Source organism: Oncorhynchus mykiss, chromosome 12 (genome assembly GCF_057628025.1).
Source record: "Oncorhynchus mykiss isolate SJ-2025 chromosome 12, ASM5762802v1, whole genome shotgun sequence".
Classification (NCBI taxonomy): Eukaryota; Metazoa; Chordata; class Actinopteri; order Salmoniformes; family Salmonidae; genus Oncorhynchus; species Oncorhynchus mykiss.
The window spans coordinates 34,130,001-34,154,434 of record NC_143033.1 but is presented as its reverse complement, the minus strand read 5'-3'; the positions used below and the strand labels follow the sequence as shown (position 1 = coordinate 34,154,434).

General features: G+C 43.3%; 2 protein-coding genes across 3 annotated transcripts in view; both read left to right on the top strand.

Annotated features, from left to right (window-relative positions):
- Positions 1–1,217, top strand: part of med13a (mediator complex subunit 13a) — a 117,672-nt gene extending 116,455 nt beyond the window's left edge. The window contains exon 30 of the mRNA XM_036937417.2: positions 130–1,217. Coding sequence (XP_036793312.2) covers positions 130–262 — 133 coding nt within the window. The 3' untranslated portion in view covers positions 263–1,217. The remainder of the gene's footprint in view (positions 1–129) is intronic.
- Positions 1,218–2,110: 893 nt separating this feature from the next.
- ints2 (integrator complex subunit 2) lies at positions 2,111–24,312 on the top strand. Of its 2 annotated transcripts, none has more exons than XM_021623540.3 (25): positions 2,111–2,751; positions 3,342–3,706; positions 4,270–4,408; positions 4,630–4,732; positions 4,915–5,028; positions 7,948–8,078; positions 8,281–8,451; positions 8,568–8,788; positions 8,999–9,124; positions 10,813–10,884; positions 11,600–11,714; positions 12,158–12,226; positions 12,469–12,603; positions 12,882–13,061; positions 15,273–15,384; positions 16,048–16,152; positions 16,642–16,806; positions 19,336–19,537; positions 20,356–20,481; positions 20,791–20,998; positions 21,364–21,645; positions 22,153–22,260; positions 22,443–22,548; positions 22,829–23,005; positions 23,845–24,312. In XM_021623540.3, the coding sequence occupies exons 2-25, from the start codon at positions 3,414–3,416 to the stop codon at positions 24,021–24,023; spliced, it is 3,639 nt and encodes a 1,212-aa protein (XP_021479215.1). In that variant the 5' UTR covers positions 2,111–2,751; positions 3,342–3,413; the 3' UTR covers positions 24,024–24,312. The 2 variants fall into 2 exon arrangements, with proteins under 2 accessions (XP_021479215.1, XP_021479216.1); XM_021623541.3 differs by having other exon boundaries at positions 2,141–2,751; positions 3,350–3,706.
- The last annotated feature ends 122 nt before the right edge of the window (positions 24,313–24,434 follow it).

Here is a 24,434-nt window from a genome sequence, read left to right as displayed (position 1 = left end):
ATCTAAAGTGCTTATCAAAGAGAGAGTAATGTATTCCACTTGATCTCAAGGTTTGTGCTCACTTTGAGAGGTGTGTTCGTTGTGAATAACACATGCCGTGTCTCTCCTCCTCTCTCCTTCCCTCTGTAGATTTGTGCTGGAGCAGTACAATGCCCTTTCCTGGTTGACGTGTGACCCCGCGACGCAGGATCGGCGCTCCTGTCTGCCCATCCACTTTGTGGTGCTCAACCAGATGTACAACTTCATCATGAAGATGTTGTAACAAATAGCCTAAAGGGTGGAGGGGAAGGGGAGAAAATTAGGGGACATGCCAAAGGAAATTCCAACCTGGCAGGGTGATGCTGGACTTGAATAGGAGTAGATTAGAGAAGGCTGCTGGATGGAAGGAATGCCTTGGCCGTAGCGACGGCAATAGAAACGGGTCATAGAAACATCTCAGTCCGCTCCTACCACTGTGGTGGAAGAAGAAGAAGGGAGATGTCTGGAACGGGTGATGCTAATAACAGGAACAAGAGAAAAAGAGAGAGATCCCGGTTGCCATTGTATTTGCTGTGGTAATGCCATGGTAACACTGTGGCAAAACCGTTTGGGAAACATGTAAAGTATTGGAAATCAAGTCTCATTTCAGTGATCAAAACACTTGAATGGATCCTTGGTTTTAAGACCCGAAAAATTCCCTTTTTTCCTTTGGATGACATTTTATCCAAATGAAATGCCTGCATCTATCTTATTTATTGTAAGTTTTTAAATGTATGATTTGTCTTAATCTCTTTTATATATAATAAATATCTTGAAGGTTTATATCGCCTTCCTGCTTTAAGGCAATTGGTCTAAGATATATGTAATCTTCTTAATTAAAAAACAAACAAAACCCCCCAGAAAAATGAAATAAAGTCGCAGTAGTTTGCTTTTAGAGTATTATTTTTTGTATTGGGGACAGAATATTTGTATTGTCACGATGTACAGAAGAAGTAGATTGGAGAATTATGTCCATGCCTTTGTGCGTGGAGGATTTACAGCTAAGCTGTAGCAGCAGAGGACTTGAATGAAGTTCACTGTGTTCAAATAAAGAGGTACATTGTCATATATAGTATTTTATACCACACATTTAGACAAAAAAAAAATAAACGGCAATATATATAAATAATTATATATGAATGCCGTGCCAGCGATGGGTGGTGCGGCTTCTGTTTTAGGAATAAAGTGCGTCAACTCAATTTTACCTGTGCATTTGTTGTGGTTCTTGCTTACTGGGAGAGGGATTGTGAGGTGCAATTATTTGGAAGAAAACCATTGGCTTCTTTTGGATGTAGCTGACCTCAGGTTTGACCCCTGTCTGATGACAGATCTTGACAGAGGAATAAAAAAGAATAGAGCAAAAAGAGCTCCTATCCTTTCAGATATGCAGTGTCCTTTTTAGCACATCCCTCTATACCGCTAGCCTGGCGAGCCAGCCTGAACTTGCGAATTTACATGAATGGTCGCTACACAGATAGCGCAGCTGTAATCAATCTGATATATACGAGGATACTATGCCTCTTCTTATCCATACAAATCCCAATTGGCTTTTGAGGTTTATTTTTTTTGACACCATTTCTGAGTGGTTACGGATGCATTTAGACCAACTCTATTTTACTTCTATGTGATAGTAAATGTGTGGTGTAAATGAACTTTAACCGGATATGGAGGGAAGCCCATGGATATGCAGTGTTTATTTGTGCACAGAGGAAGATTGATCTCTTGTATCTTCGCCTGTTCGGAATAAAACTGTACTTTCACTAAAATCCAATGTCATGTATCTTCTCTTGCATACTTCTGACACCTCAACATATTCATGCATAAGACTGCAAGACATTTTCTATTGTTAAAATCTAGGCCTTTGGACTATGGTCTGCTTTTGTGTGTAGACAGGCCTGTATACAGATGTATCTATATATTATTTGAACTCAGAAATTTTTGATACCAATTTATACAAATAGTGCCCGTTTTTTTAAGTCATGGTCCAAATCGGGATTGTTACAGGATCTGCATTAAATTTTAAAAAAGTCAGTCAACAAGAAAAAATTGCTTGTGATTCAGGCACATAGTAGCCCGCAAGGATGATGAAAGCACTGACAGTCCCGGTCCTGGAGACCCGATTGTGCAGGGTTTTATTCTATCCCAGTTCTGACCTGATTCAACATCAGTGTGCGCTGGCACTAGACAATGTTGCACTGGAACAAAATAATTCAACCCTGTAGAATAATCAGAGGGAAAAAAGCATTATAGACTTTTGTATAACAGTTGCTAAAAGATAACGTATTGTTGCTTTATTCAACCATGATTTTGTTTGGCTGTCATCCAGGGGGGTAGAGCAGCAATCTGACAAAAAAGTGCACGCGGAGCGCCCCAATGCATGCTAGTAATGCTAGTGCTAGCTACTCCCAGGCACTCTGCTAGCTAGCCGTGGTGGCTGAACATTTTGCCCACATCTGCCCATATAGCCTTTAATGTTGAATTAGTCACTTATGTACATTAATTTATTGTGATCATATTGTAAATATTTATTTATCTGAACATAGGTTGAATTACTTTATACAGACAGATTCGTAAGAATGAGACTGTCAGAGTTCGCGAGTTAGCTACGTTAGCTAACTGTTAGGCGCAGAAATACGGATACAGCGAATGCATACGAGTGGCTGTTGTGCTACGTGAGTGAGAGGTTTGACGTCCTAAAGGCTACATTCCTTCGTTGACACATCCCTAGAGAAGGTAATGTTACATTTATACCGGTTGACACGTGTTTTATTATCGATTAATGATAACATGTAACGTTATATTTAAAGAACTCCACCTTCAGACATACTAGGCTAGCTTATCTAGCTGTTGCTGACTGAGCTAACTAGCAAGGTAGCTAGCTAGCTACTAGTTATGTTACCATTAGCCCATTATTGCAATTTCTTTAATCCTGAAATCATGTTAATGTAAACTAGTTTAACTAACTAGGTAAGCTCCCTGCTCTTAAAATCACCAGGAAGTGTTTCATGATCATGTTGTAACGTTAGCTATCTAAGAAGTCAGCACAAAGCGAGTTTAGCTTAGCTAGTAGGCTTGTTAGCGATGCCTTTTATTCACAGCCTGTTCCTGAATAAGTCACCAGCTTTCTGGCTAACTTGCTGATAAACTAAGGATGCAAAATTATTTTTGTTCACATGACTGCATGGAAAACACTATCATTGAAGCTTCAAATCCAAAGCAACATAAACTTCTGAAGCAAGTCAATTGAATGCCAAGCTACAAATAGTTCCACTTTTAAGCTGGAGCATCAGGACAGCATCAACTAGAAACCTCACTCTGTCCAGTCTCTCAGGTGTGGACCCAGTCCCAGAAAACCAGCAGAGAGGTGTGGACCCAGTCCCAGACTACCAGCAGAGATGTCAGAAAGTGCAGGGCTGCAGTTTGTCAGCCCATATGCCTTTGAGGCCATGCAGAAGGTGGATGTGGTGCGTCTGGCTGCCCTGAGTGACCCAGAGCTGAGGCTGCTGCTGCCCTGCCTGGTTCGGATGGCTCTGTGTGCCCCAGCCGACCAGAGCCAGTCCTGGGCCCAGGACAAGAAGCTCATCCTGCGCCTGCTCTCCGGGGTGGAGGCTGTCAACTCCATTGTGGCCCTCCTGTCTGTCGATTTCCATGCTTTGGAGCAGGATGCCAGGAAGGAGCAGCAACTCAGGTAAAACCTTTGAATGATCTCAGAGACAGAGACACTAGTTAACTGTATTATTACACTCAAGGACACTCAACTCAAGTAAACAACTTATACAGGTCGAGTAGATGTGTTTGGTTAGTAATATGACTAACCTCATATTTAGCCTTTTGTAAATAAACTTGGAAAATCAAAATCAAATACATATTTTTTGAATCTCCCATTTGTTTAACAGAGTAAAGAGTTTGTTTAGCATGTTGTGTGGATGGTAGGGTCAGGACCAGTATCGCAATATTTTTTCCATTGCAAAAAATTGAAAACATGAAGTAGACTCTTTTGTCCTTTACAAATCTGCTGTATGTAAAATATTGTGTGCTATAGCTTGTAAAATAAATACATGTGACTGGATGACAACATAATGATTTGTTTTCAACATTAGGGCTGTTTTCCTAAAGAAGATAAATCCGCTTTCTTTCCTTGCCACGATACCAACAAGTATCGCAATGTTAGCATTGCGATACTGGTGTTGTCCCAGCCTTAGTGGATCGGAGATACTGATTGTTCTGGTGTGGTGGTGTCCCCTCTGACAGGCACAAGGCGGGTGGCTCTAATGGAGAGAGCATCCTGGTGTCTCAGCTGCAGCATGGCCTCACCCTGGAGTTTGAACACAGTGACCCTCTCAGGAGACTCAGGCTGGCACTCAGTGAACTACTGGCCATCATGAACAAGGTAACAGTCATCTCACTGCTTCCTACGGGGTTAGTTTAACATGTGTATGGCGCTTTTACAGGCCCTCAAAGCACTTTACCAGGCAAGGGGGAAGCTCACCACCTCCACCACCAATGGGTAGCGCCCAACTGAATCACGTGGCCCTGCCTTTAGCAAGCGTCCAGTTTATCATACTCAATGTTGTATTTGTGTGTTGTTAATTTGGCTGTTTTGTCATACAGGTGGCTGATTCCAATGGGGAATGGTTCCTGAAGTCCTCTGAGCTATTTGAGAGCCCTGTTTACCTGGAAGAAGTTGCAGATGTTCTCTGTATACTTCAAGCAGGTACTTGCGTCAATAGAAAATACCTCATTATGTGGAAATGACAGTTTTCTAAAACATATTTGAGAATCAGCAATTTCTCTGATTTTGATTTGGAAGCTTTTCTCACATCAAATAACTGGTTTTGCACGGAGCCCCCAAGTTTGATGTCTGCAGCCCCCCCCTCCTCCTCCTCTTGTCCTCAGAGTTGCCCTCTCTGCTGCCCATCATAGACGTGGCAGAGGCTTTGCTGCATGTGAGAAACGGTGACTGGTTTTTGTGCCTGCTGGTTGCCAACGTCCCTGACAGCTTTAATGAAGGTAGGGTGAACAATGCAAAATAATGTCTATGAAAATTAACAATAAATATATATTCTACGTTTGGACTGTTACAGTATGTTGCACAAATTGTTTAGCTTTACCATGCCTGTACTACTAATTATAAGACCGTATTAGTTGATTAGCTGGTTTTATTGAGCCTGCGGCCCACATGTTTGGCAAGCTGATCCTAGTCTATAGGTGGAGTATATTTAATCTAATAGAATAATCAGTGTCTGTATAGATCCCATTGTAAATCTAGGCAGATACTTATTGACATTGGCTGCCTATTCCACATTTCTTCACCCAGTTAGGTATTTCCCCTTGTAATTGGACAATGTTTCAGCCCCAGAGGTAGGACTAGATTAATGTGTACTCCTTATAATATAGATGAGTGATTGTCTTGCTACTGGCCCAGAGTGTGTGTGTTCTCTGCTTTGAGAGACACATTATGAAGATCTAGCTCTGCTAGCAGCCTCTGGTGCCTTCTTATCAACCAGGGGGTCAGGCCTGAGTCAATAGCCTATTTGCATTAGCAAGACCAGCGAGAAGGAAGCAGTCAATCGGCAGACATCACATAGCGCTGAACATTAGTGAATCCTCATGGCTTGCTATTGGAATTGGCCTCTTTCAGATAAATGGGCGGGAAATGGGCCCTGTCTTGAGGCATCAAGTGTGGGGCATAACTTTGCCCAGCATATTTACTTCTTCCATTCCTTTACCTAGATGTGTGTGTATTAGGTATATGTTGTGAAGTTGTTAGATATTGTCGGAGCTAGAAACAACAGCATTTCGCTACACCCGCTAAACACTTGTATGTGACCAATACAATTTGATTTGAACATGAAGCGGTAACTAACATGGTCTTCTTGAGTCTTTTATGGCATATGCAATTCTTTGTAAGTAGGGGAGATGGAAGATAAAATAGTTTGTTAGCTAATGACAGCCTACAATTTTATTTTATTTTTTTATTTTTTATTTTTTTATTTTTTTTTTACCTTTATTTAACCAGGTAGGCTAGTTGAGAACAAGTTCTCATTTACAACTGCGACCTGGCCAAGATAAAGCATAGCAGTGTGAACAGACAACAACACAGAGTTACACATGGAGTAAACAATTAACAAGTCAATAACACAGTAGAAAAAAAAGAGAGTCTATATACATTGTGTGCAAAAGGCATGAGGAGGTAGGCGAATAGTTACGATTTTGCAGATTAACACTGGAGTGATAAATGATCAGATGGTCATGTACAGGTAGAGATATTGGTGTGCAAAAGAGCAGAAAAGTAAATAAATATAAACAGTATGGGGATGAGGTAGGTCAAATTGGGTGGGCTATTTACCGATAGACTATGTACAGCTGCAGCGATCGGTTAGCTGCTCAGATAGCAGATGTTTGAAGTTGGTGAGGGAGATAAAAGTCTCCAACTTCAGCGATTTTTGCAATGACGGCCTACCAAAAGGCAAAATCCCTGCAGAAGGCCGTCATTGTAGATAAGAATTTGTTCTTAACTAGTTAAATGTATTAAATAAAAGATGATTGCCTGGCAGTGGGAGCTGGTGGGAGGAGCTATAGGAGGATGGGTTCATTGTAATGGCTAGAATGGAATCAATGGAACTGTATCAAACATATGGAAACAACATGTTTGACTCGGTTCCAATTATTCCAGTCCAGCAATTACAATGAGCCTGTCCTCCTATAGCTTCTCCCACCAGCCTCCACTGTTGTCTGGCTCGCTGGCTGCTACTGCCTGAGTACAACTGAACGCGCAGATTGGTAAGTGTTTTTCTGTTCGTCATTAGAAAAACAAGATTTCAGTCTTGGTGTGTTTCCTGACTGATTCCGTGTTTGGTTAATGTTTGTCCCCCATGGGACACTGTAGTCACGGAAGCCTATGTCACTTCCTCAAAATCCCCAGAATGAATATAAGATGACAAATGTAGATGTTTTTGCCAAGGATGTTTTAGTTGCGCAATTGTTCATCTTAGGTGTTTGGTGCAGTATTTCTCAAGTAAAATAATGTTCAACGTGTTGTAGTCAATATTAACACTAGAATAACTGTTTCTGACTCCTATCGATGCCACATAGGTCATTAAAAGGGATTTGTTGCTTTTTAAGGATAGAAAAATAAGTCATCAAATAAGTAATATACACAACTGAAATGTTTGATTTAAAGTCGGTAATGTGAATATGTTATGGTTAATAAGTGATGAGCCGTAATGGGCATTAACTACCATAATGGGGCTCTAATGGTTTTATTCTGCGTTACAGCATTCCACTCACTCTGTCAGCAAAAAAAGCCAGGTGATGGCTGAGGGAAGCTCTAAAATAATGTTAAATATTTTTTATTGAAAACCGTTATTATTTTTTAAACAATCGAGCCAAAACCGAACCGTCCTCAAACAGCACTAATCATGCACTAGTTTTAGTGCATGTCACAGTCTCAGTTGGCCATAAACATGTCTTTTAGACTGTCAGCTACAGTGAATAAACCGGTCAAAAAGAGAAGCCCTGTTAAAGTGCATGTGCTTTTGAGAGCTATTAGATCTTATTTACAAGTAAATGAGTAAATGATTCTCATTGGATTTCTGTAAGCAGTCCGTCTACTATGGCATAATGCACTGCTACAGACATTGAAGGTGAAGCAAACAGACAGCGAAAATGCTCTGGTGGGACAAAGAACAATTGTTAAAGATCCTTGAAAGAAGGTTAAGAACATGGAACAATGGCTTGTTTTCATGCATCTTTCATATCCTCTGTTATTATTAATAACAACAAATGATTTGAATAACCCAAATCATTGTACGGATTTCATACAGATGTATTTGTAAAATAGTATTTTGATAAGATAATGTAACACATCCTCTGAAAAGAACAACCATTCTCCGCATAGCATGTAACTGATATCTGTGGTGTGTTCAGTGTGCAGGGGCCTGATAAAGAACGGGGAGCGTCAGGATGAGGAGAGCATGGGAGGGAGACGCAGGACAGAGGCCCTGAGACAGCTGTGTCAGATGAACCCCTCCCAGGCACTCAACATCAGAGCCATGGTGGTGAGACCATCTCTCTTATGCCTTTTTCACACTGTCGTACATGAACCATTTGTCCTTTCCAGCAACTAGGGTGGATTTGTAACCGGGCCAGCACAGTACAACTCGGCTCTTAAACCGTAGAGCTGTGCAAATGCCACTGCTGTTTGCTGCCCTGATGAAAACTGTCATGCTGTCCTGTCCACTGTGTGTTTGTCCTCCCCAGGTGGAGGAGTGTCACCTGCCAGGTCTGGGTGTGGCCCTGACCCTGGACTATAAGCCTGACACGGCCGATGATGCAGTCAGCCCTCTGGTGTCCTACGTCAGTGGGCTGCTGCTGGGCACCAATGGGAAAGTACGCACCTGGTTCAGCATGTTCATACGCAACGGACAACAGGTGAAGAACACTGCCTACAATGAGATTTGAACTATACAAATGTACATTCTGCTCCTCAAACACACACACAGGTCTCACCAATACCTTATACTCTCTTACAAACTCCCCTCCCTCAGAGGAAGCGTGAGAGCAGTTCTGTGCTGTGGCAGATGCGTAGGCAGCTATTGTTGGAGCTGGTGGCCATCTTGCCCCGGTCGCGCAGCACCCACGAGCCCAACGACAGTGTGGAGGACGCAGAGAGCAGCTCTGGGTACTCTGGTCTCCGGGAGGAGCACGTGGTGAAGGCCTCCGCCCTGCTCAGACTCTACTGTGCCCTCATGGGCATCGCAGGACTCAGGTAGGTGACACGGAGGAGGAGGAGAGGGAGGGGAGATCAGTTGGGATAGCACTGATGGTCTCTGATAGTTCCACTGTTTGAAATGTTCATGAATTATTTTCATGATGGGGGAGTTATTTAAAAATTTTAAAGGATGTAATTAACCTTTGGAAGATTTGTGTGTGTTTGTGACATGTTGAAGTAATGTGTGTGTCTTTTCCCCGTTGACAGGCCCACTGATGAGGAGGCAGAGCAGCTCCTCCAGCTCATGACCAGTCGACCCCCGGCCACTCCAGCTGGGGTTCGATTTGTCTCTCTGTCCTTCTGTAAACTACTGGCCTTCCCCACACTCGTCAGGTATGACCACGAGCAACATCTTTATATGAATTTGACATGTAAAAACACACGTCGAGAAAGAATGACACTGACGCGTTCAACACATGAAATGGTTGGGAGGAGAGGGCAGGGCTTGACATGAACTTTTTTAGCCACTTGTCCTTTGGACAAGAAGGACAGATATAAAAATATATATATATAAAAAAAAAGTTATACTTTTCAAAATGTTAAATGGTCTGTAACACAATTTTAAAATGCATTGCTATCTTCTTTTTACCATCGAGAATCAGACAGAAATGAAGGCTACACTCTGCCTATTGGCTTCTTTGTATATTCAAGCCAGTCTCAAAATACAACACTCCCCTTTAAAGGCTCTCCTGGAGGATAGTTGGCCACCCTTGTTAGCCTATAAAATATTACAACATTAGGCTACAATTACAACCAAATACTTTTTCATCTCTTTATAAAATAATTCCCTCTATGGATCCAAAATGAATACAACCACTGCACGTAATTGTATTTTTTTTTAGCAATGAGGCTGATGCAACCGATCAGACTGTTTAACTTAAAATGTATTTCTTCATATTATAAGCTGAACAATGTGCACATGGCTGTAGGGTATGTGCGAATGTTCCAAAACTTGCGATTAGCGGGAAAACACCGTTCTCAAAAATGCATGGCACGTGCAAGTGGTTTCATGTGACAGAGATGAAAATATCCATTACAAATGGAGACTGAGGGGAGCTCTAAACATGTATCAACTAGCATGGGTTACTAATATGGCTGAAATTGTCTTTGGCTGCTGGACAATAAAATAATGTTGCTTTTGAAAACCAATAGAACATGAGAAAAATGCTGGTTTCTAAAATAATTCCCTCAACATTTCTGTGGTTGTATTTTGGCTAGGCTACTTTAAAACAAGGTAAGACATGCTTCATAAAATGACATAAAACGTCTAGATTTTAAACAGTTACGTTTAAGGTTAAATAGTTTTAAAATGCTCACCTCCTCCACTCAGATTCAAGGTGGGTGATGTGCGGTGCTCAACAGGCACAACCCTTAACTCTCCAGTCTTGTTACCACTTGATCTGAAGTAACGTGCCTCCTTTGTTGACCGAATCAGGCCTTTAGGTGTTAATGTTAATTATCCTTCGTTATATTTGTCAAACATGACTGGCGTTCAGCCTATATTTATATAATTAAAAGTAATTCAAGTTTGGCTACATTTTCTGGAGTATCTCTCATGTCAACATCGGTTTAGACATGAGAGGCTGTAGCTAAGATGCACGTAGGCATTTTTATTTATGTACATTAAAAGTTGATTTTAATATTATTCCAATGTTGGCCTTTGATCCAATTCTGATCGGAGTAATTGTTTGATATTGTGATTTAACAACTTAAATCTATTTATTCTTGTCTGACTTTTTAAAACTTGTCCTGGACAAGAGGACAAGTGATAATGTCGAGCCCTGCTAGTATAAAAATCACACAAACGAACACAGTACAAAGTATTCACAGCTCTGATCTAATGTGTCAATGTGACAGTGAAAGGCTAACAGTAGTCTTTGTATCTAGTACCAAGCAGATGGCAGAAAGATTCTCGCTAGGTTAACAGAGCCAGATTAAACAGGTGGCTTCTCTGCAGCGTTATACTGAGTGGTATCTGTGGCTACGTGACGGTGTTGTGTGATATTGTGTGTCTCCTGCAGCACCCCGGAGCAGGAGCAGCTGATGGTGATGTGGCTCAGCTGGATGATCAAAGAAGAGGAGTACTTTGAGAGGTGAGGATGGTGGCCTGGTCCTTATGTGATGATAGACATTATCAGACCTGGGTTCAAACGGTATGTGTTTCCTTTCATATACTTTAGTTTTCCTTGATTGCGCATCAATCGGTGCAATCATTTCACACGATATGGGCATTTCATTAGCAAACCTCCAAAATGGTCATGATGACATGAGTCATATGTCTCTCGACATTCAGTAATTGTCTTCCAGTTAAACAGGCTCAGAATTTAGCAATGTCTGACAAAAAAAGTGCCCTGAGTGTTCTTTTTCATGTCCCCAGTTCCAGTCACTGTTCCCTGTTTTTCTCTGGTAGGAGAAAGGCTGAGGCCAGACAGAGCTCGTCTCAAAACAAACAGTGCAGGGATGCGAGGCAGGGTGGGTGGTGATGGATGAGGGGGGGAGTTGGGCTGGAAGGGGGAACAAACCCGGGAGGCCCCGACAGGCTTTTAAAAATGTAATAAGCCCTTCATTGAACCATGAGTTATCACTGCAGCAGCCCAACTCCCCCTCTGGGATGGTAAATGAGTGTTGCCCGGCGCCGTGGAGGGGACACTAGGCCGGAGGAGGGGGGTGTCTAATATAGCTGGGCATAATCATTTTATTAAAGCGCTGTCCTCTAAGATGCATTGTAAGCCGTCGGTTTAAATCTCTCTCTCTCCTGACCCCCTTTTTTTCTCTCCCTCCCTCTCTCACACACTCTTGTGTGTACAGTGCTGCAGGGGTCGCCGCTTCCTTCGGAGAGATGCTATTACTGGTTGCCATGTATTTCCATAGCAACCAGCTCAGCGCCATCATCGAGCTGGTCTGCTCCACTTTGGGGATGAAGGTAAGGTGGGGAGGGATCGATAGTCCAGGGAGAGAGGGAGAGTGGCTAACTGTTGTACTTCCTCCACTTCAGCTATGCAGGGAGCCTACAAACAGAGGGCTGCCTGCCAATACACTGACTGTTGTGTTCAGTTATTTTTGCTGTCACTTCATTTCTCAGAGAAAGAGGGTGCAATGTAATTTGGTTGTATTGAATTTTATTCTCACCCTAGGCTGTCGGCACTGAATCCATTCTGCTTTTGTCATGTAGAATTTCTGTTATCCAATATGAATAGAGTGGAATTATTAACTGCCAGGTTCATTCATTGCCCTCAGGATGTTTTCACTAGGTACTGGCTGCAATAAAAGCAACTCCCTTGGTTGATACCAGTCTAACTGATCCTTCTGTAAATGATACCAGTCTAAACTGATCTCTTGGTAAATGCCACCCTTTCTTCCCTGCAGATTGCAATTAAGCCCAGCTCTCTGAGCAAAATGAAGACCATCTTTACCCAGGAGATTTTCACTGAGCAGGTACTTCAGCCACATATACCATTTGTCCACAGTTAGCCTAATCTTTTTAGATAGCATATTTCTTTATGATTTACATGTTGTTTATTTGCTATACAGTGCCATATTATTTCAACATTTCAGTAATTAGAATGATTTACCTATTTCAACTTGTTTCATTATTCATGTTTTTGTATTTGAACTGATTTGATCCTCCATCCGTAGTTTTGGCCAGGTGTATTGAAACTGTATTGATTTTTGTCGAGGTGGTCACTGCCCACGCTGTGAGGGTGGCGGTTACCAACAACCTGAGTGCCAACATCACAGGCTTCCTGCCCATCCACTGTATCTACCAGCTGCTCCGCAGCAGAGCCTTCACCAAGCACAAGGTCTCCATCAAGGTAGGCCGTTCTCCAGTCTGTGGTTCTGTTATTGGCCTCATGCTTTTTCTGTTCATTCATGGCTGCATCTACTGGTTACTTCCAATGAATGAGGGTTGTGGCTTTGGTGAGCAGCATGGTGAATTCCACTTGCTATAAAAGCAGATATGGGAAAGAGCACTTACACCTGAGAAATAGTTTAAATGTTTACTAGTACTAGCCTTTTTGGTACAATAGTCTATACAACAAATACATATTAATATACACATTAATACTGTTGAATTCCATGTCTCCAATAGGACTGGATCTACAGGCAGCTGTGTGAGACATCCACCCCGCTCCACACCCAGCTGCTGCCCCTCATCGATGTGTACATCAACTCCATCCTGACCCCAGCTTCCAAGGCCAACCCTGAGGCCACCAACCAGCCAATCACTGAGCAGGAGATCCTCACCGTCTACCAAGGCTCCACTGCAGGGGTGAATGAGTTTTTAAACACGCATGTAACACACACACACAGGGGGTAAGGTTTTCTAAAGACTGGGGTGGGTTTTCCTCTTACTTTTTACCTAGCCTTTGCTCCTTCCATATTTATTTTGATGCTGACAAACTCCCCAGTCCCTGCCAGTGACAAGAATACCCATAACATGATGCTGCCACCACAATACTTGAACATACATAGGGGTTTCACCCAAACCTGTAGTTTTTAATTTAGGCCAAAAAGTGAATTCCTTTGTCGTGCAGTATTACTTAACGGTCTTGTTGCCAACAGAATAGATTTGGAGCTAGTTTTTTTTTTTTACACAGGCTTCATTCTTTTAAATCATACAGGCCATACAATTTTACAAATACAATTTTCAAGTATTGTGGTGGCAGCATCATGTTATGGGTATTCTTGTCACTGGCAGGGACTGGGGAGTTTGTCAGCATCAAAATAAATATGAAAGTAGCAAAGCCCAGGTAAAAAGTAAGAGGAAAACCCACAGTCCTTTCCTGTAAACCTAACCTAGTTAGATAAAGGTTAAGTAAACATTTTGAAAATCATCTTGGGATAGTTTTATTTTTCGGCGGGACAATTACATTTCCTTGGTGAAGACATTGGTAAAGACACAAGAATGGCTTGCCAAGAGGTGCTGAAGGTTCCAGTCGCAGTCCTTACGTAAATCTTGAAAATCAGAGGCAATGTTTGAATGTTGCTTTCCATCAATGATTCCCAACCAAATGTACTGAGCTTGAGCAATTTCTACAAAAACAATAGATTTGTTGCCCTCAGAGTAGTGCAAGGTTGCTAGAATCTTATTTAATATGATCCACAGCTGTAATAGTCCCTGTCGGTATCCGATAGAACGTGACCTTTTGTTGTCTGCTTGTTTTAGTCAATTACAAAAGTACATGTCTAAAAATGACTTTTCCTGACCATTCTCACTACTTAGAAAAATGTCATATTGTAGGCCTGCGTGAGTACTAGCTAGCTACTGACCGGAACAGCTAGCCAATACCAACCACACAAACAAACGGACTATATAGCTACAAGTAGTGAGTGGAGTTAAACTGACTATACTGAACAAGTTAAAAGTCTTACCTGTGATCAAATGTTTTCCACACACATAGCTACGTGTAGCCTACTTGAACACAGCGTCCCCACATTTCCCACTCCCACACCGAATAGCCTGAAGCCACAGGGATCTTCTTGCAGGCTCCATTTCCCTACATGGGACATTTCGAACTGTAGGTTGGGACTTTTAACCTGGTTACGTGTACATTGAAGAATACAGCAGCTTTTCGGCGTGTTTTGTTATTTCTGTATAATTGATGACGAAGTTGGCTCTTATTTTACAATGATGGTCACTTGGAAAGAGTTTGGGGAAAAACAATCTATGGGCGTGGTCAAGGGAATTTCTGATTATTATGTGAACATCGAGTATGGCTGCCATAGGTGCTTCCACTAAGTGTTAACCCAGGGGTCTTTTATTTTATTAATTTGGAAAATGTTCTATAAAATAAATGTCACTTTGAAAATGTGGAGTAGGTTGTGTAGATCGGTTGGAGGAAGAAATCGAATTGAATCCATTTTTAGATTGAATTTTAAGGCAGTTAAATGTGGAGACGGGGTCAAAACCCCTTCCATCAACGGCTAATTAATGAGAAAAACATGTCAGACAGATCAAACTAGCTCTTAACAGCCCAAATATATAAATGTATCCATGCATGCTGTAAAATATAGATTGCTCAAACAGGTTGTACATGCTTTGGAGATAAAACAAGGTTTGACACAATCACTGGATGGTGCAGATTTAAAAGCAAGCAGCAAAGCCACCATGTAAAATATTCACGTTAAATGGTAGTTGGTCCGTTTCAATCAATTAATCTGACCATTCGTTATGTTTAGAGGCCATTGGGAGTAAATTGCCTTTAATATCATTATAGTCTCCCTGGTCTATTGGGCTGTCTGCAGCCACTGACATGATATTTAACGATGTCATACATCAGCAACGCCGTATTCACGTCCTGCCATCCACTTTGTTCTTTTATTCCGCCTTGGTTGCCTGAGAAGGTCAGAGAGAGGGCCATTTGTCGCTAGTAGCCCATTGGCCCTGCAGTGTAGAACACTCTGTGGCGACCTGCCCCTGACCTCTCCTCGTCTCTGTCTCCCCCCGATCTCTCTCTTTCTCCATCTCTCTCTCTGGCAGGGAGAGGGTGGTCGAGCGGTGCGTTCCAGATACAGCATCACCACACAGCTCCTCATCCTCTACTATATTCTGTCCTATGAGGAGGCTCTCCTGTCCAACACTAAACAACTGGGTATGTATCCTACACAATCTCCTCCTGGGTGTGTACCATGGGGATCCCCTGATAAATACAAGTACCATTGCGTATGTTACTCCTGAACTTCATTCATTCAGCCACCCTTGGCTTCTCTCCTCCTGTTGCTGCTTTTTCTTCTCCTCCACTCAGGCACTTACATTGTCTTCTCCATTGAAGAAGCTATGCTGTGTTTGGAATGGACAGAGAGAGAGAGTGTCAGGGAACCAAGGGAAAAGGCAGGCTTTGTCCTCTGTTGTTAAGCTACTATGAAACTGTGTGTTGCTATGGGGGATTCCTTTCTCCCCTCCTGGCTTGGCTGGCTTGGCTTTCTTTCAAGCTTCCATTTATTCTCAATAACCAGCCAAGTATAATGTCCAGGGGAGGTGTTACCTACTGGACTGAATGACTTGGCAGAGTCAGTATTTCTTGGATGGTAAGGTCTTCCCTCCCTTCATTAGTCCTCATTTACGTCTGTGTTAGTTTATACATATGCTCCCCTCTTAATTGTTGTGCTGCTGCACCCTTCAGGCAGGAATAATGATGCCCATCAGAATTGTTATTGAAGCCATTTCAGTGAAGAATCACCCCACTCTGGTAGTACTCACACAGGGTGTTTTTAAGTAGACAGCAGGGCCAAATCAACCTCTCCTCTGTCCTCAGCTCTGATGCAGAGGAAGCCCAAGTCGTACTCTGCCATACTCATGGACCAGATCCCCATCAAATACCTCATCACCCAGGCCCAGGGCCTGCAACAGGAGTTGGGGGGTAAGTACATCTAATGTACAGGGTATCCCTAAGTACTTATTACAGTAAGTAGGGGTTGGAGTGTCTTTTGAATTGACATTGTTTTTAATCGGTCATATTTAAAGCCCCATCAACATAGATTCTATGTATATGCAAAGTGTACCCAGATAATTTAGGGAGTCAAAAGTGTATAATTTGTAACTTAAAATGTAATTTATTATATTTTTTACCAGTTAATGTTATGAAAGCAACTAGTTAGCCTACTGATTAACCTACTACACTTTCTCTTTTGGTGCTCCAGCAAGTTTATTTAGGCACCTATTTGCCTGGTAGCCAGTGTTTAGTGTAGGCTACCATCAACCTAATGCAAGCCATTCTTACCTGCTAATTTGTAACACTGTGTGTATAACTTATTTCAGTGTATTAGCCTTCTTTAGGGTCAGCGTTCTTTTCCTTTGCTTGTTTTAGTGTCATGTCTTTTGACTCCTCTCCTTTCCTCCCCCTCCCCAGGCCTCCACTCGGCCTTGCTGCGGCTGCTGGCCACTAACTACCCCCACCTGTGTATGGTTGAGGACTGGGTGTGTGAGGAGGAGGTGACAGGAACCCTGCCTCTGCTCCGGAGGATGCTGCTCACCTCTAACACCTGCAGATACTCCCAGACACAACTCCATGACGGTGAGACTGGGGAGGTTGAGGGAGTGGGGTGGGGAGGTTGAGGGAGTGGGGAGGTTGTGGGGAATGGGGGTTAGGGTGGAGAGAACAGTTTTGGGAATGGTGAGTTTATATCAGATTTTATGGGGCTAGTTTTTGAAGAAGCCCTATAAGAGGCCAATAAAGAGTAATGTGCAGTTTGGGAAGGTAGTTGGGACTCAACAGAGAAGAGTAGTTCTAGACTCCGTAATAGTGAGTGGGATAAACACAGGGTCATGTGATGAAAAGTGTGTTGTTATCCTGCAGTAAGGGCTTCAGTGTCAGATTATCATGCTGCTATTGGCCTCTAATAGAGAGATGGAGCCCCCTGGTAGATCACCATTGTTGCATCCCAAATGGCACCCTTTTCCCTAAATATGCACTACTTTTATAGGGCATAGGGTGCAATTTGAGACGCAAATACTTTCACTGTCAGGGAATCAGACCTACTACTGCTGCATAGCTCCAAGGCACTTCTAACCTAATCTCATCTGTAAAACTACATCTGATTAGGAGGGAAATAATCTATCTACACGCAAATGTAATCCAATATTCTCCCCATCAAAAACAAAATACATTTTCTTTATAAGAAAATCTTTAAATTTGAATCGTAACCTGGAGCTTGTTTCTTGGTTATGTAAGTCATTTCCCTAGTGTGCCATGGAGAAAAGTAGCCGTTTTTAGAAAGGAAGAGAAAGAGGAGGCCCAGAGGCGACCGTCTCCTGGATTACAGTGGACACAAAGAGGGAAGGAGAGGAGGGATCCTATACTGCAGCAAAACAGAGGCTTGGTGGTGTTCAGTAGAGCCTGGGATGCAAGTAGTGCTTTTATGTCATAGTGATATTAACAGCCTCTGTTGTTGGGGAGGTTGACCTTTTAAGTGAATCAGCTGCAGAACAGAGCAGAAAAGAGAGGAGTTGAGACTAGAGAGATGTGTGTACTCTCCCTCTCTCTTTCTCTTGCTTTTTTTCCTTTCTACCCATGCCATCTGCTCCCTCCATCCACATTGATGTGAAATAAGTGGACAGGTGAAAGCAAGCCTCACGATTGACCTCTGCTATATCACCTTCAGGCTGTCCTGTGGTTTCAGATCAGTGGAGTGGAAGGAAAGGAGACTAGATTGTATCAAGCCAATCTATTAACACTCTGGGCCAGTTTCCCAAACCAGAGTCATTTTAGGCCTGGACTACAAATCTCCATTGAAAGTGCTTTTTAGTCCAGGACTAGGTTTGATCTGTGTCTGGGAAACCAACCCTAAATAAACTGTATTAACAGGGCAGTCTAGGATTTGTACTTTTTTTTTTTTTGACTTCTATATTAAATATAAGAGGTTTAATTTCTCCAGCCTCGTCCCTCAGCTGTAGGGCTGCATGATATGGGCAAAACATCTAATCACAAATGTATTTATTTATTTTGCACTAAATATTGCGATTTGACTTCTAATATTTAAAAAACACTTGGATGAACCGTTGAAATCATATATAATAATTATTCTAATTATATGGTTGGAATACAGTGTTTGGCATGACAATGAATGAAAAAGACAGGTAGGAGTAGTGACGGGGCTGGAACCTAAATATTGGTCATTCTTTCCCAGGGGACCCTAGTTAGATTTGAATAGCTGTTACATTCAGACAAAGATTTTAGAATATGCTTCGCTATTCCTCTCTGATTTAGAACATGTTGTAGCACAAACATTTTGATGTACACCACCACTGTATTAGAGCTACAGTTTGTTAGCCAGATTTGCCCTATCTCAGTCAGTGCATTTAGCTTGCTAGTTAGTGATAGCAATTAGCATTAGCAGCTAACGGCCCCAAAAATTGGGCACATGCAGCTTGCTAAGTCTAACTAACTAGCATTTGCTGATGGGAAGATACACAAACTTTTTTTCTCAATATTTTTTTTTGATGCGCGCTGTGTTAAGAAGCAGTGTGGCTTGGTTGGGTTGTGTATCGGAGGACGCATGACTTTCAACCTTAGTCTCTCCTGAGCCCGTACGGGAGTTGTAGCGAGAAGACAAGATAGTAGCTACTAAACAATTGGATACCACGAAATTGGGGAGAAAACGGGGTAATTATTTTTTTTTTAAATACACTAACTAATAGTAAAATAAATACAAAATGGATTTACTTTTAAGAAGCAAAGTATGCAGCATCGTTCTTGTTTGGATTCTGTTGAGTGAATCTACAGAGAGGAGAACTGCTGCCTGTTTGAGTGAGTGACAGGGGGCGGGACTTGGTTTGTGTGGAAAAGCATCCTAGAGGGAGAAACTACAATCGGAGTAAACTATGAAAACCGATGTTACAGGCGGTGTTTCAAAATATTGCCAAAAATATGGATCTCTTGCGATATGGATATGCAACTTTATGTACATTTGATAAATTGTTCAGCCATACATTGTTTACCAAAACAAGTTCTGTGGGTGTCCCCGCTTTTTTGTTTTTTCGAATCCAGGATCGGCCCTTTTAAGACTCTCCTTTTAAGCTTTTTCTTCTCCTCCCTCTCTCCCAGCCTTCCAGAAGGTTCCTTCCAGTGGTCCCAGACTTATGAGGATGCTGGACCACCTGACCCTGCTGTCAGCTGGAGACCTGATCCCCTACGCCGAGGCTCTGACGGGTAGCATGGGGCTGCTACTGGGCCCCAGTGTCCCCCGACGTATCCCCCAGACCCTCAACAAACTCTGGATGGTCCTCAACACTGTCATGCCCCGCAGGTCAGCAATATTATAGAGAGGAAGGGCTTGTTTGCTGGATGTCGCGACCAGAGATGGAGTTCATGTTCAATTCCATTTCTGTCTTCACTGGTGGTGATAAGGGGGTGGACCCTCAGTGCCCCAGTGTTTCCAGGGGCACTGAGTTACAGTCAGCAGGAGCAGGCAGACCAATGAATCCCCGCATGCATGGATAGCTGCTCTGTAACGAGGACACGACAGCTCAGGGCAGGAAAAAGGGAGGGGACTCTCCAGGGTTTGGGGCATAATAGATAGTTTTTTTCCCCCCTCCTCATCCCCTCTTCAACCGTCTGTGGTGGTATTGAATGGTGCTGTGCAGAGGGAGGCCTGTGGGGAGGAAGGAGTGATGAAGCTGGAAGGGAGCGCTGGTGTTGGAGTGTCGACCTCTCACGGGAACCATTTGATTAATGTCATACAGTCTGCAGGAGGGAACACAGACAACAGTGTGAAGAGAACTGGTGGTAGCTGCTTCTCTGTCTGAAAGGAAATCTTGTCCTTGCTTGAATGCACCATTAGAGTTTTCAATGGGAAACTGAAAGGTGTTTGCAATTGAATAGAGTTGATCATCACAAAATAGATCTGCTGCAACAGGCTACTGTATAGCTAGTAGTAACATCATCCCTTTAAAAAGAAACCTTATGACTGTGTTTAGAAGTCCACAGCGTAGCAAAACGTTCTGCAACAGAAAATGAAAATGTGTTGGACAAGTTCAGGTAATATATCACTGGGGCACTTTGTCTGAAAACATTTTCTCCCCACTGACCATGGCCCTGCTCTCTTTCCTCCATGTTTTCCTCCAGGCTGTGGGTGATGACGGTGAATGCCCTGCAGCCCTCAGTGAAGATGCTGAGGCAGCAGAGGTATATTCAGAATGACCTGATGGTTGACCCCCTCATCGTGCTGCGCTGTGACCAAAGGGTCTACAGGTAGGCTACAGCACATGGTTATCTTTACTGTTGCACCTTTTTCTTTGTGTACGGACTGAAACAAGTTTCAAGGGTCAGGAAAACTGATTGCCAACTGTCTATAGCTGGAATGTGCAGAGAGACACACACAAGTGTACTGTGGGAGACATTTTGATCAAATTTGGGCTGGAGAAGGGCTCAATATATTTGAATCCCAATGTATTGTTTTGCAATTGTAGACTTGGAATTTGTAAAACGTATTTCCTGTTTAAACACAATGAAGCCTACATCATTATGTGAGTAAATAACATCTTTGTGTCCCTTCCTCAGGTGTCCCCCTCTGATGGACATTGTTCTCCACATGCTGAATGGCTACCTCCTGGCCTCCAAGGCCTACCTCAACTCCCACCTGAAGGAAACAGCGGACTTTGACCGGCAGAGCCAGACCATCTCTAACCTGGGCCTGGGACAGGCTGGACAGCCAGACACCCCAGAGGTCACCCGAGAGGAGCTGAAGAACGCACTGCTGGCCGCTCAGGTAACACAGTGGGAGAGACACCCGCTCATACATCCTCTTTCACACAGCTGTACTATACTTGTGAGGACTTTTTGGGGACCAACAATTCTCATTCAAAATCCTATTTTCCCTAAACCTAAATCTAATCCTAACTCTAAAAATAGCCTTTTTGCAAGTGAGGACTGGCAAAATGTCCTCACTTATCAGAATTTTAGTGTTCTTACTGTTACTTACTGTTACTGTTCTTCTGAGGACTTCTGGTACCTACAAGTATAGGAAAACGTGTCCACTCACACAGACACACAGAGTGTATAGTACATCAGTCATTTCAGTTGTAGGTAGAATCTCACATTACGTCTCTGTCTTGTTCTTCTCTCTGACTCCAGGACAGTGCTGCAGTCCAGATCCTGCTGGAGGTGTGTCTGCCCACCTCAGAGGTGCAGACTGGGCCCTTAGGGGCTGGGGGTGACGCTGAGAGCTTGCTCCAGAGCATGAGGGCTGCGCCCGGGCCCATCAAACAGGAAGAGGGGGCCAGGAGAGCGGAAGGGGAAGGCGAGCCGGATGGGGGGTTACTCAGTGACCTGAGGGAGGTGCAGTGTCTCATCTGCTGTCTGTTGCACCAGATGTTCATCGCTGACCCCAACATCGCCAAACTGGTTCACTTCCAGGTAAACACTGTTCTACTACGTACAAGTGATGTTTTTTTTTAATTCCAAACGGACCCCTAGCCCCTTTGTCGATAAGGCTTCAAGGTCTGAAAGTGTCTTTACAGATATGATCCCGTCATGGCAGCATTTAGTCATAACAAACAGCATAACAAAATGGCGTCTACAGGCTGGGATAATGAATGTGTCCTCCCGTGTGCCACAGAAGAGCTGTTGTCAGTGTGTGAGTCGTGAGAGGGGAAGGAATGTCCTGCAGCCTGAATGACTGCAGCAGTCCCAGTAGTAGGAAGCTGCCATATGTTTCACTTCATCAACACAATCCTGCCCCTCTGTCGCAGTAATCCTGCCTGCTTGGATCCGTGCTGCGCACACAAGCTGCCGCTGCGGCTACCCTGTGTGTTTACATCGCAAGACAGAAGCTCAGTCAAAGCTACTACTTACCCTCTGCTTTTCACTCCTTTTTACTTTCATTCTATTCTGTCTCCTTTCTTCTCTCACCTTCTGTCTCAGGGTTACCCTCAAGCTCTGCTACCCTTGACCGTAGCTGGCATCCCCTCCATCCATATCTGCCTGGACTTCATCCCAGAGCTGCTGGCCCAGCCCCAGCTGGAGAAACAGGTGAGCCCCCCTGTGTCCTCATCTGGCATCCAAGCCCACAAAGCTGAGCATGATTAGCCCTGTGCCTTTGTCAGTGTTTTACATCAATTTGTTTCCAGGCCTGTTTAAGCAAAATTTCTACTGAAACCTGTCTCTCTGGACAGAAAGTACTGGCAATAACTGGTTCTTGTCTCCCTCTACAGATCTTTGCCATCCAGCTGCTGTCCCACCTGTGTACCCAGTACGCCCTGCCCAAGTCCCTCAGCGTGGCCCGCCTGGCCGTCAGTGTCATGGCCACGCTGCTCACAGGTCAGCTCTCTCTCGCTTTATCCATCTATCACTCTCCACCTCCCCCATCTCTACCCTGTCATTGTTGGCCCTCTTTTTCCTCCCCTTATTGCATCATGTCCTACCGGCCTCCCTGTCTCTGTACTCTGGTATGTTAGTGTCATCTCCTGGTGGGTCTCTGTTAGTGCAGCATTGTCATCACTCATAACAGCCTTTTCCCCTGTTAGGTCTAGGTACAGCTTGTTCTAGCCTCCTTGCTGTTCATGATGTTCATATGTTTCTCTCTATTGCTCTCCCTCAGTGCTGACCCGTGCCAAGCGTTTCTCCTTCTTCATGCCTACCCTGCCGTGCCTGGTGGCGTTCTGCCAGGCCTTCCCTCCACTCTACGATGACGTGGCGACCCTGCTGGTGCAGGTGGGACAGGTCTGTGCCTCTGACGTGTCCACCAAGACCAGGGACATCGACCCGCTCATCACCAGTAAGTGTGTGTGTGTTAAAAGGGAACACTGCCTCTACCTCGCTCTCCAACCAAGGGGGATGAATTGAGGAGGAAACTGAAGAGGATGGTTTTGGAGGGCAGTGGAAGTTCATAAAAATGATGATTTATTTATTAAAAACCAATGAGTCCCGGCCCTTATCACGGTTAGTGTAATGAAATGTTCTTGTGTGATTTGGAATATAATAGAGAACTCAAAAAGAAAGGAGGACCAAGGCACTCTTCATATAATTGATTAAAATGCCTTTTAGTATGGCATGTTCAAGAGAAACAAAGTTTTTAAAAACTGTTACTCCCTGACGAAGGCCATGCAGCCGAAACGCGTCAGTTTTTAAAAATGTTGTTTCTATTGAACATACCATACTAATAAAGACATTTTAATCAATTATATGAAGAGTGCCTTGGTCCTCCTTTCTTTTTGATGACCAATTTACCCCTTTTACCCTTCTATCTACCAAAATGTACTATTGTGTACCTTAGTAGCGCTTCCCTTCCTCCTCTTTCTACATAATAGAGAACTCATTCTAGTTGCAATGCTCCCATAGTCTTTTTTTTTCAGTAGTGTTGGATCTAATTTTATAGGAAAAGACCATGAACACGTGTACAGATTTACTCATTAGTGTAACTGCATTGGAGATGTGGTCAATTCCACATCAATTTCAGTCCGTTCAGGCACCACTGTATGTCCAATTCAACTGCCAGGAATTGAATCGAAGTTGACCCGAACACTGAACAAGAGATGAGCATTTATAAAGGTGCATCAATAGCAGTATAGTCTAACATCCCTCTTCTCTCTCCTGTACCCTCTCTCCCTCCCTCAGGGCTGCAGTACCTGAAGGTGAAGCCTCAGGAGGTAGTTTCAGGAGGGGACAAGTCCAAGCTGAGCCTTCCCCAGAGGGCTGCAGAGGAGCTGGGTGGTGCTGACCCGGATGTCCAGCTCTGCTACCGGATAGAAGCCACCTTCATGGACATCATCAGCACCAGCCAACACGGACTATAGACAGAGACTTGCAGGTGGAGAGAGCACTGGGGCTGGTGCAGGGTTGTACGTTTAGATATGAGTGTTATTTTCAATGTGTATGTTGTAGTGTGCGATGTCTGTATTTTGTAGGTAATGAAAGATACAATATGCTGTAGGTCTGTTTTCTTGACCATTGTATAAATATTTTTCTAAGCTGACTTCTTTCTCAGCAAAAAAAAAAAGTTTTTTTGAAATGATCAGGTAACCTTGAATTATGTAGTGTTTTTGTATTGTACATCTTGTTTGTATTAAAAAAAACTTAAACTGAGACTCGTCCTTATCACATTGCCACAAGTAGCAGGATCAACCGCATATATTGCAAATGAGCGCGATGCAAGACTACTGTATCTGCGCAGTTGCGCTCCACTCTGCAGCAACGTTGGCTGCTGT

Coding starts and splice junctions, on each gene's coding strand:
- ints2 (XM_021623540.3), top strand. CDS start 3,414: ATGTCAGAAAGTGCAGGGCTGCAGTTTGTCAGCCCATATGCCTTTGAG. Junction 8,452..8,567: donor TCATACGCAACGGACAACAG/GTGAAGAACACT, acceptor CCCCTCCCTCAG/AGGAAGCGTGAGAGCAGTTC. Junction 20,999..21,363: donor ACGCACTGCTGGCCGCTCAG/GTAACACAGTGG, acceptor CTCTGACTCCAG/GACAGTGCTGCAGTCCAGAT.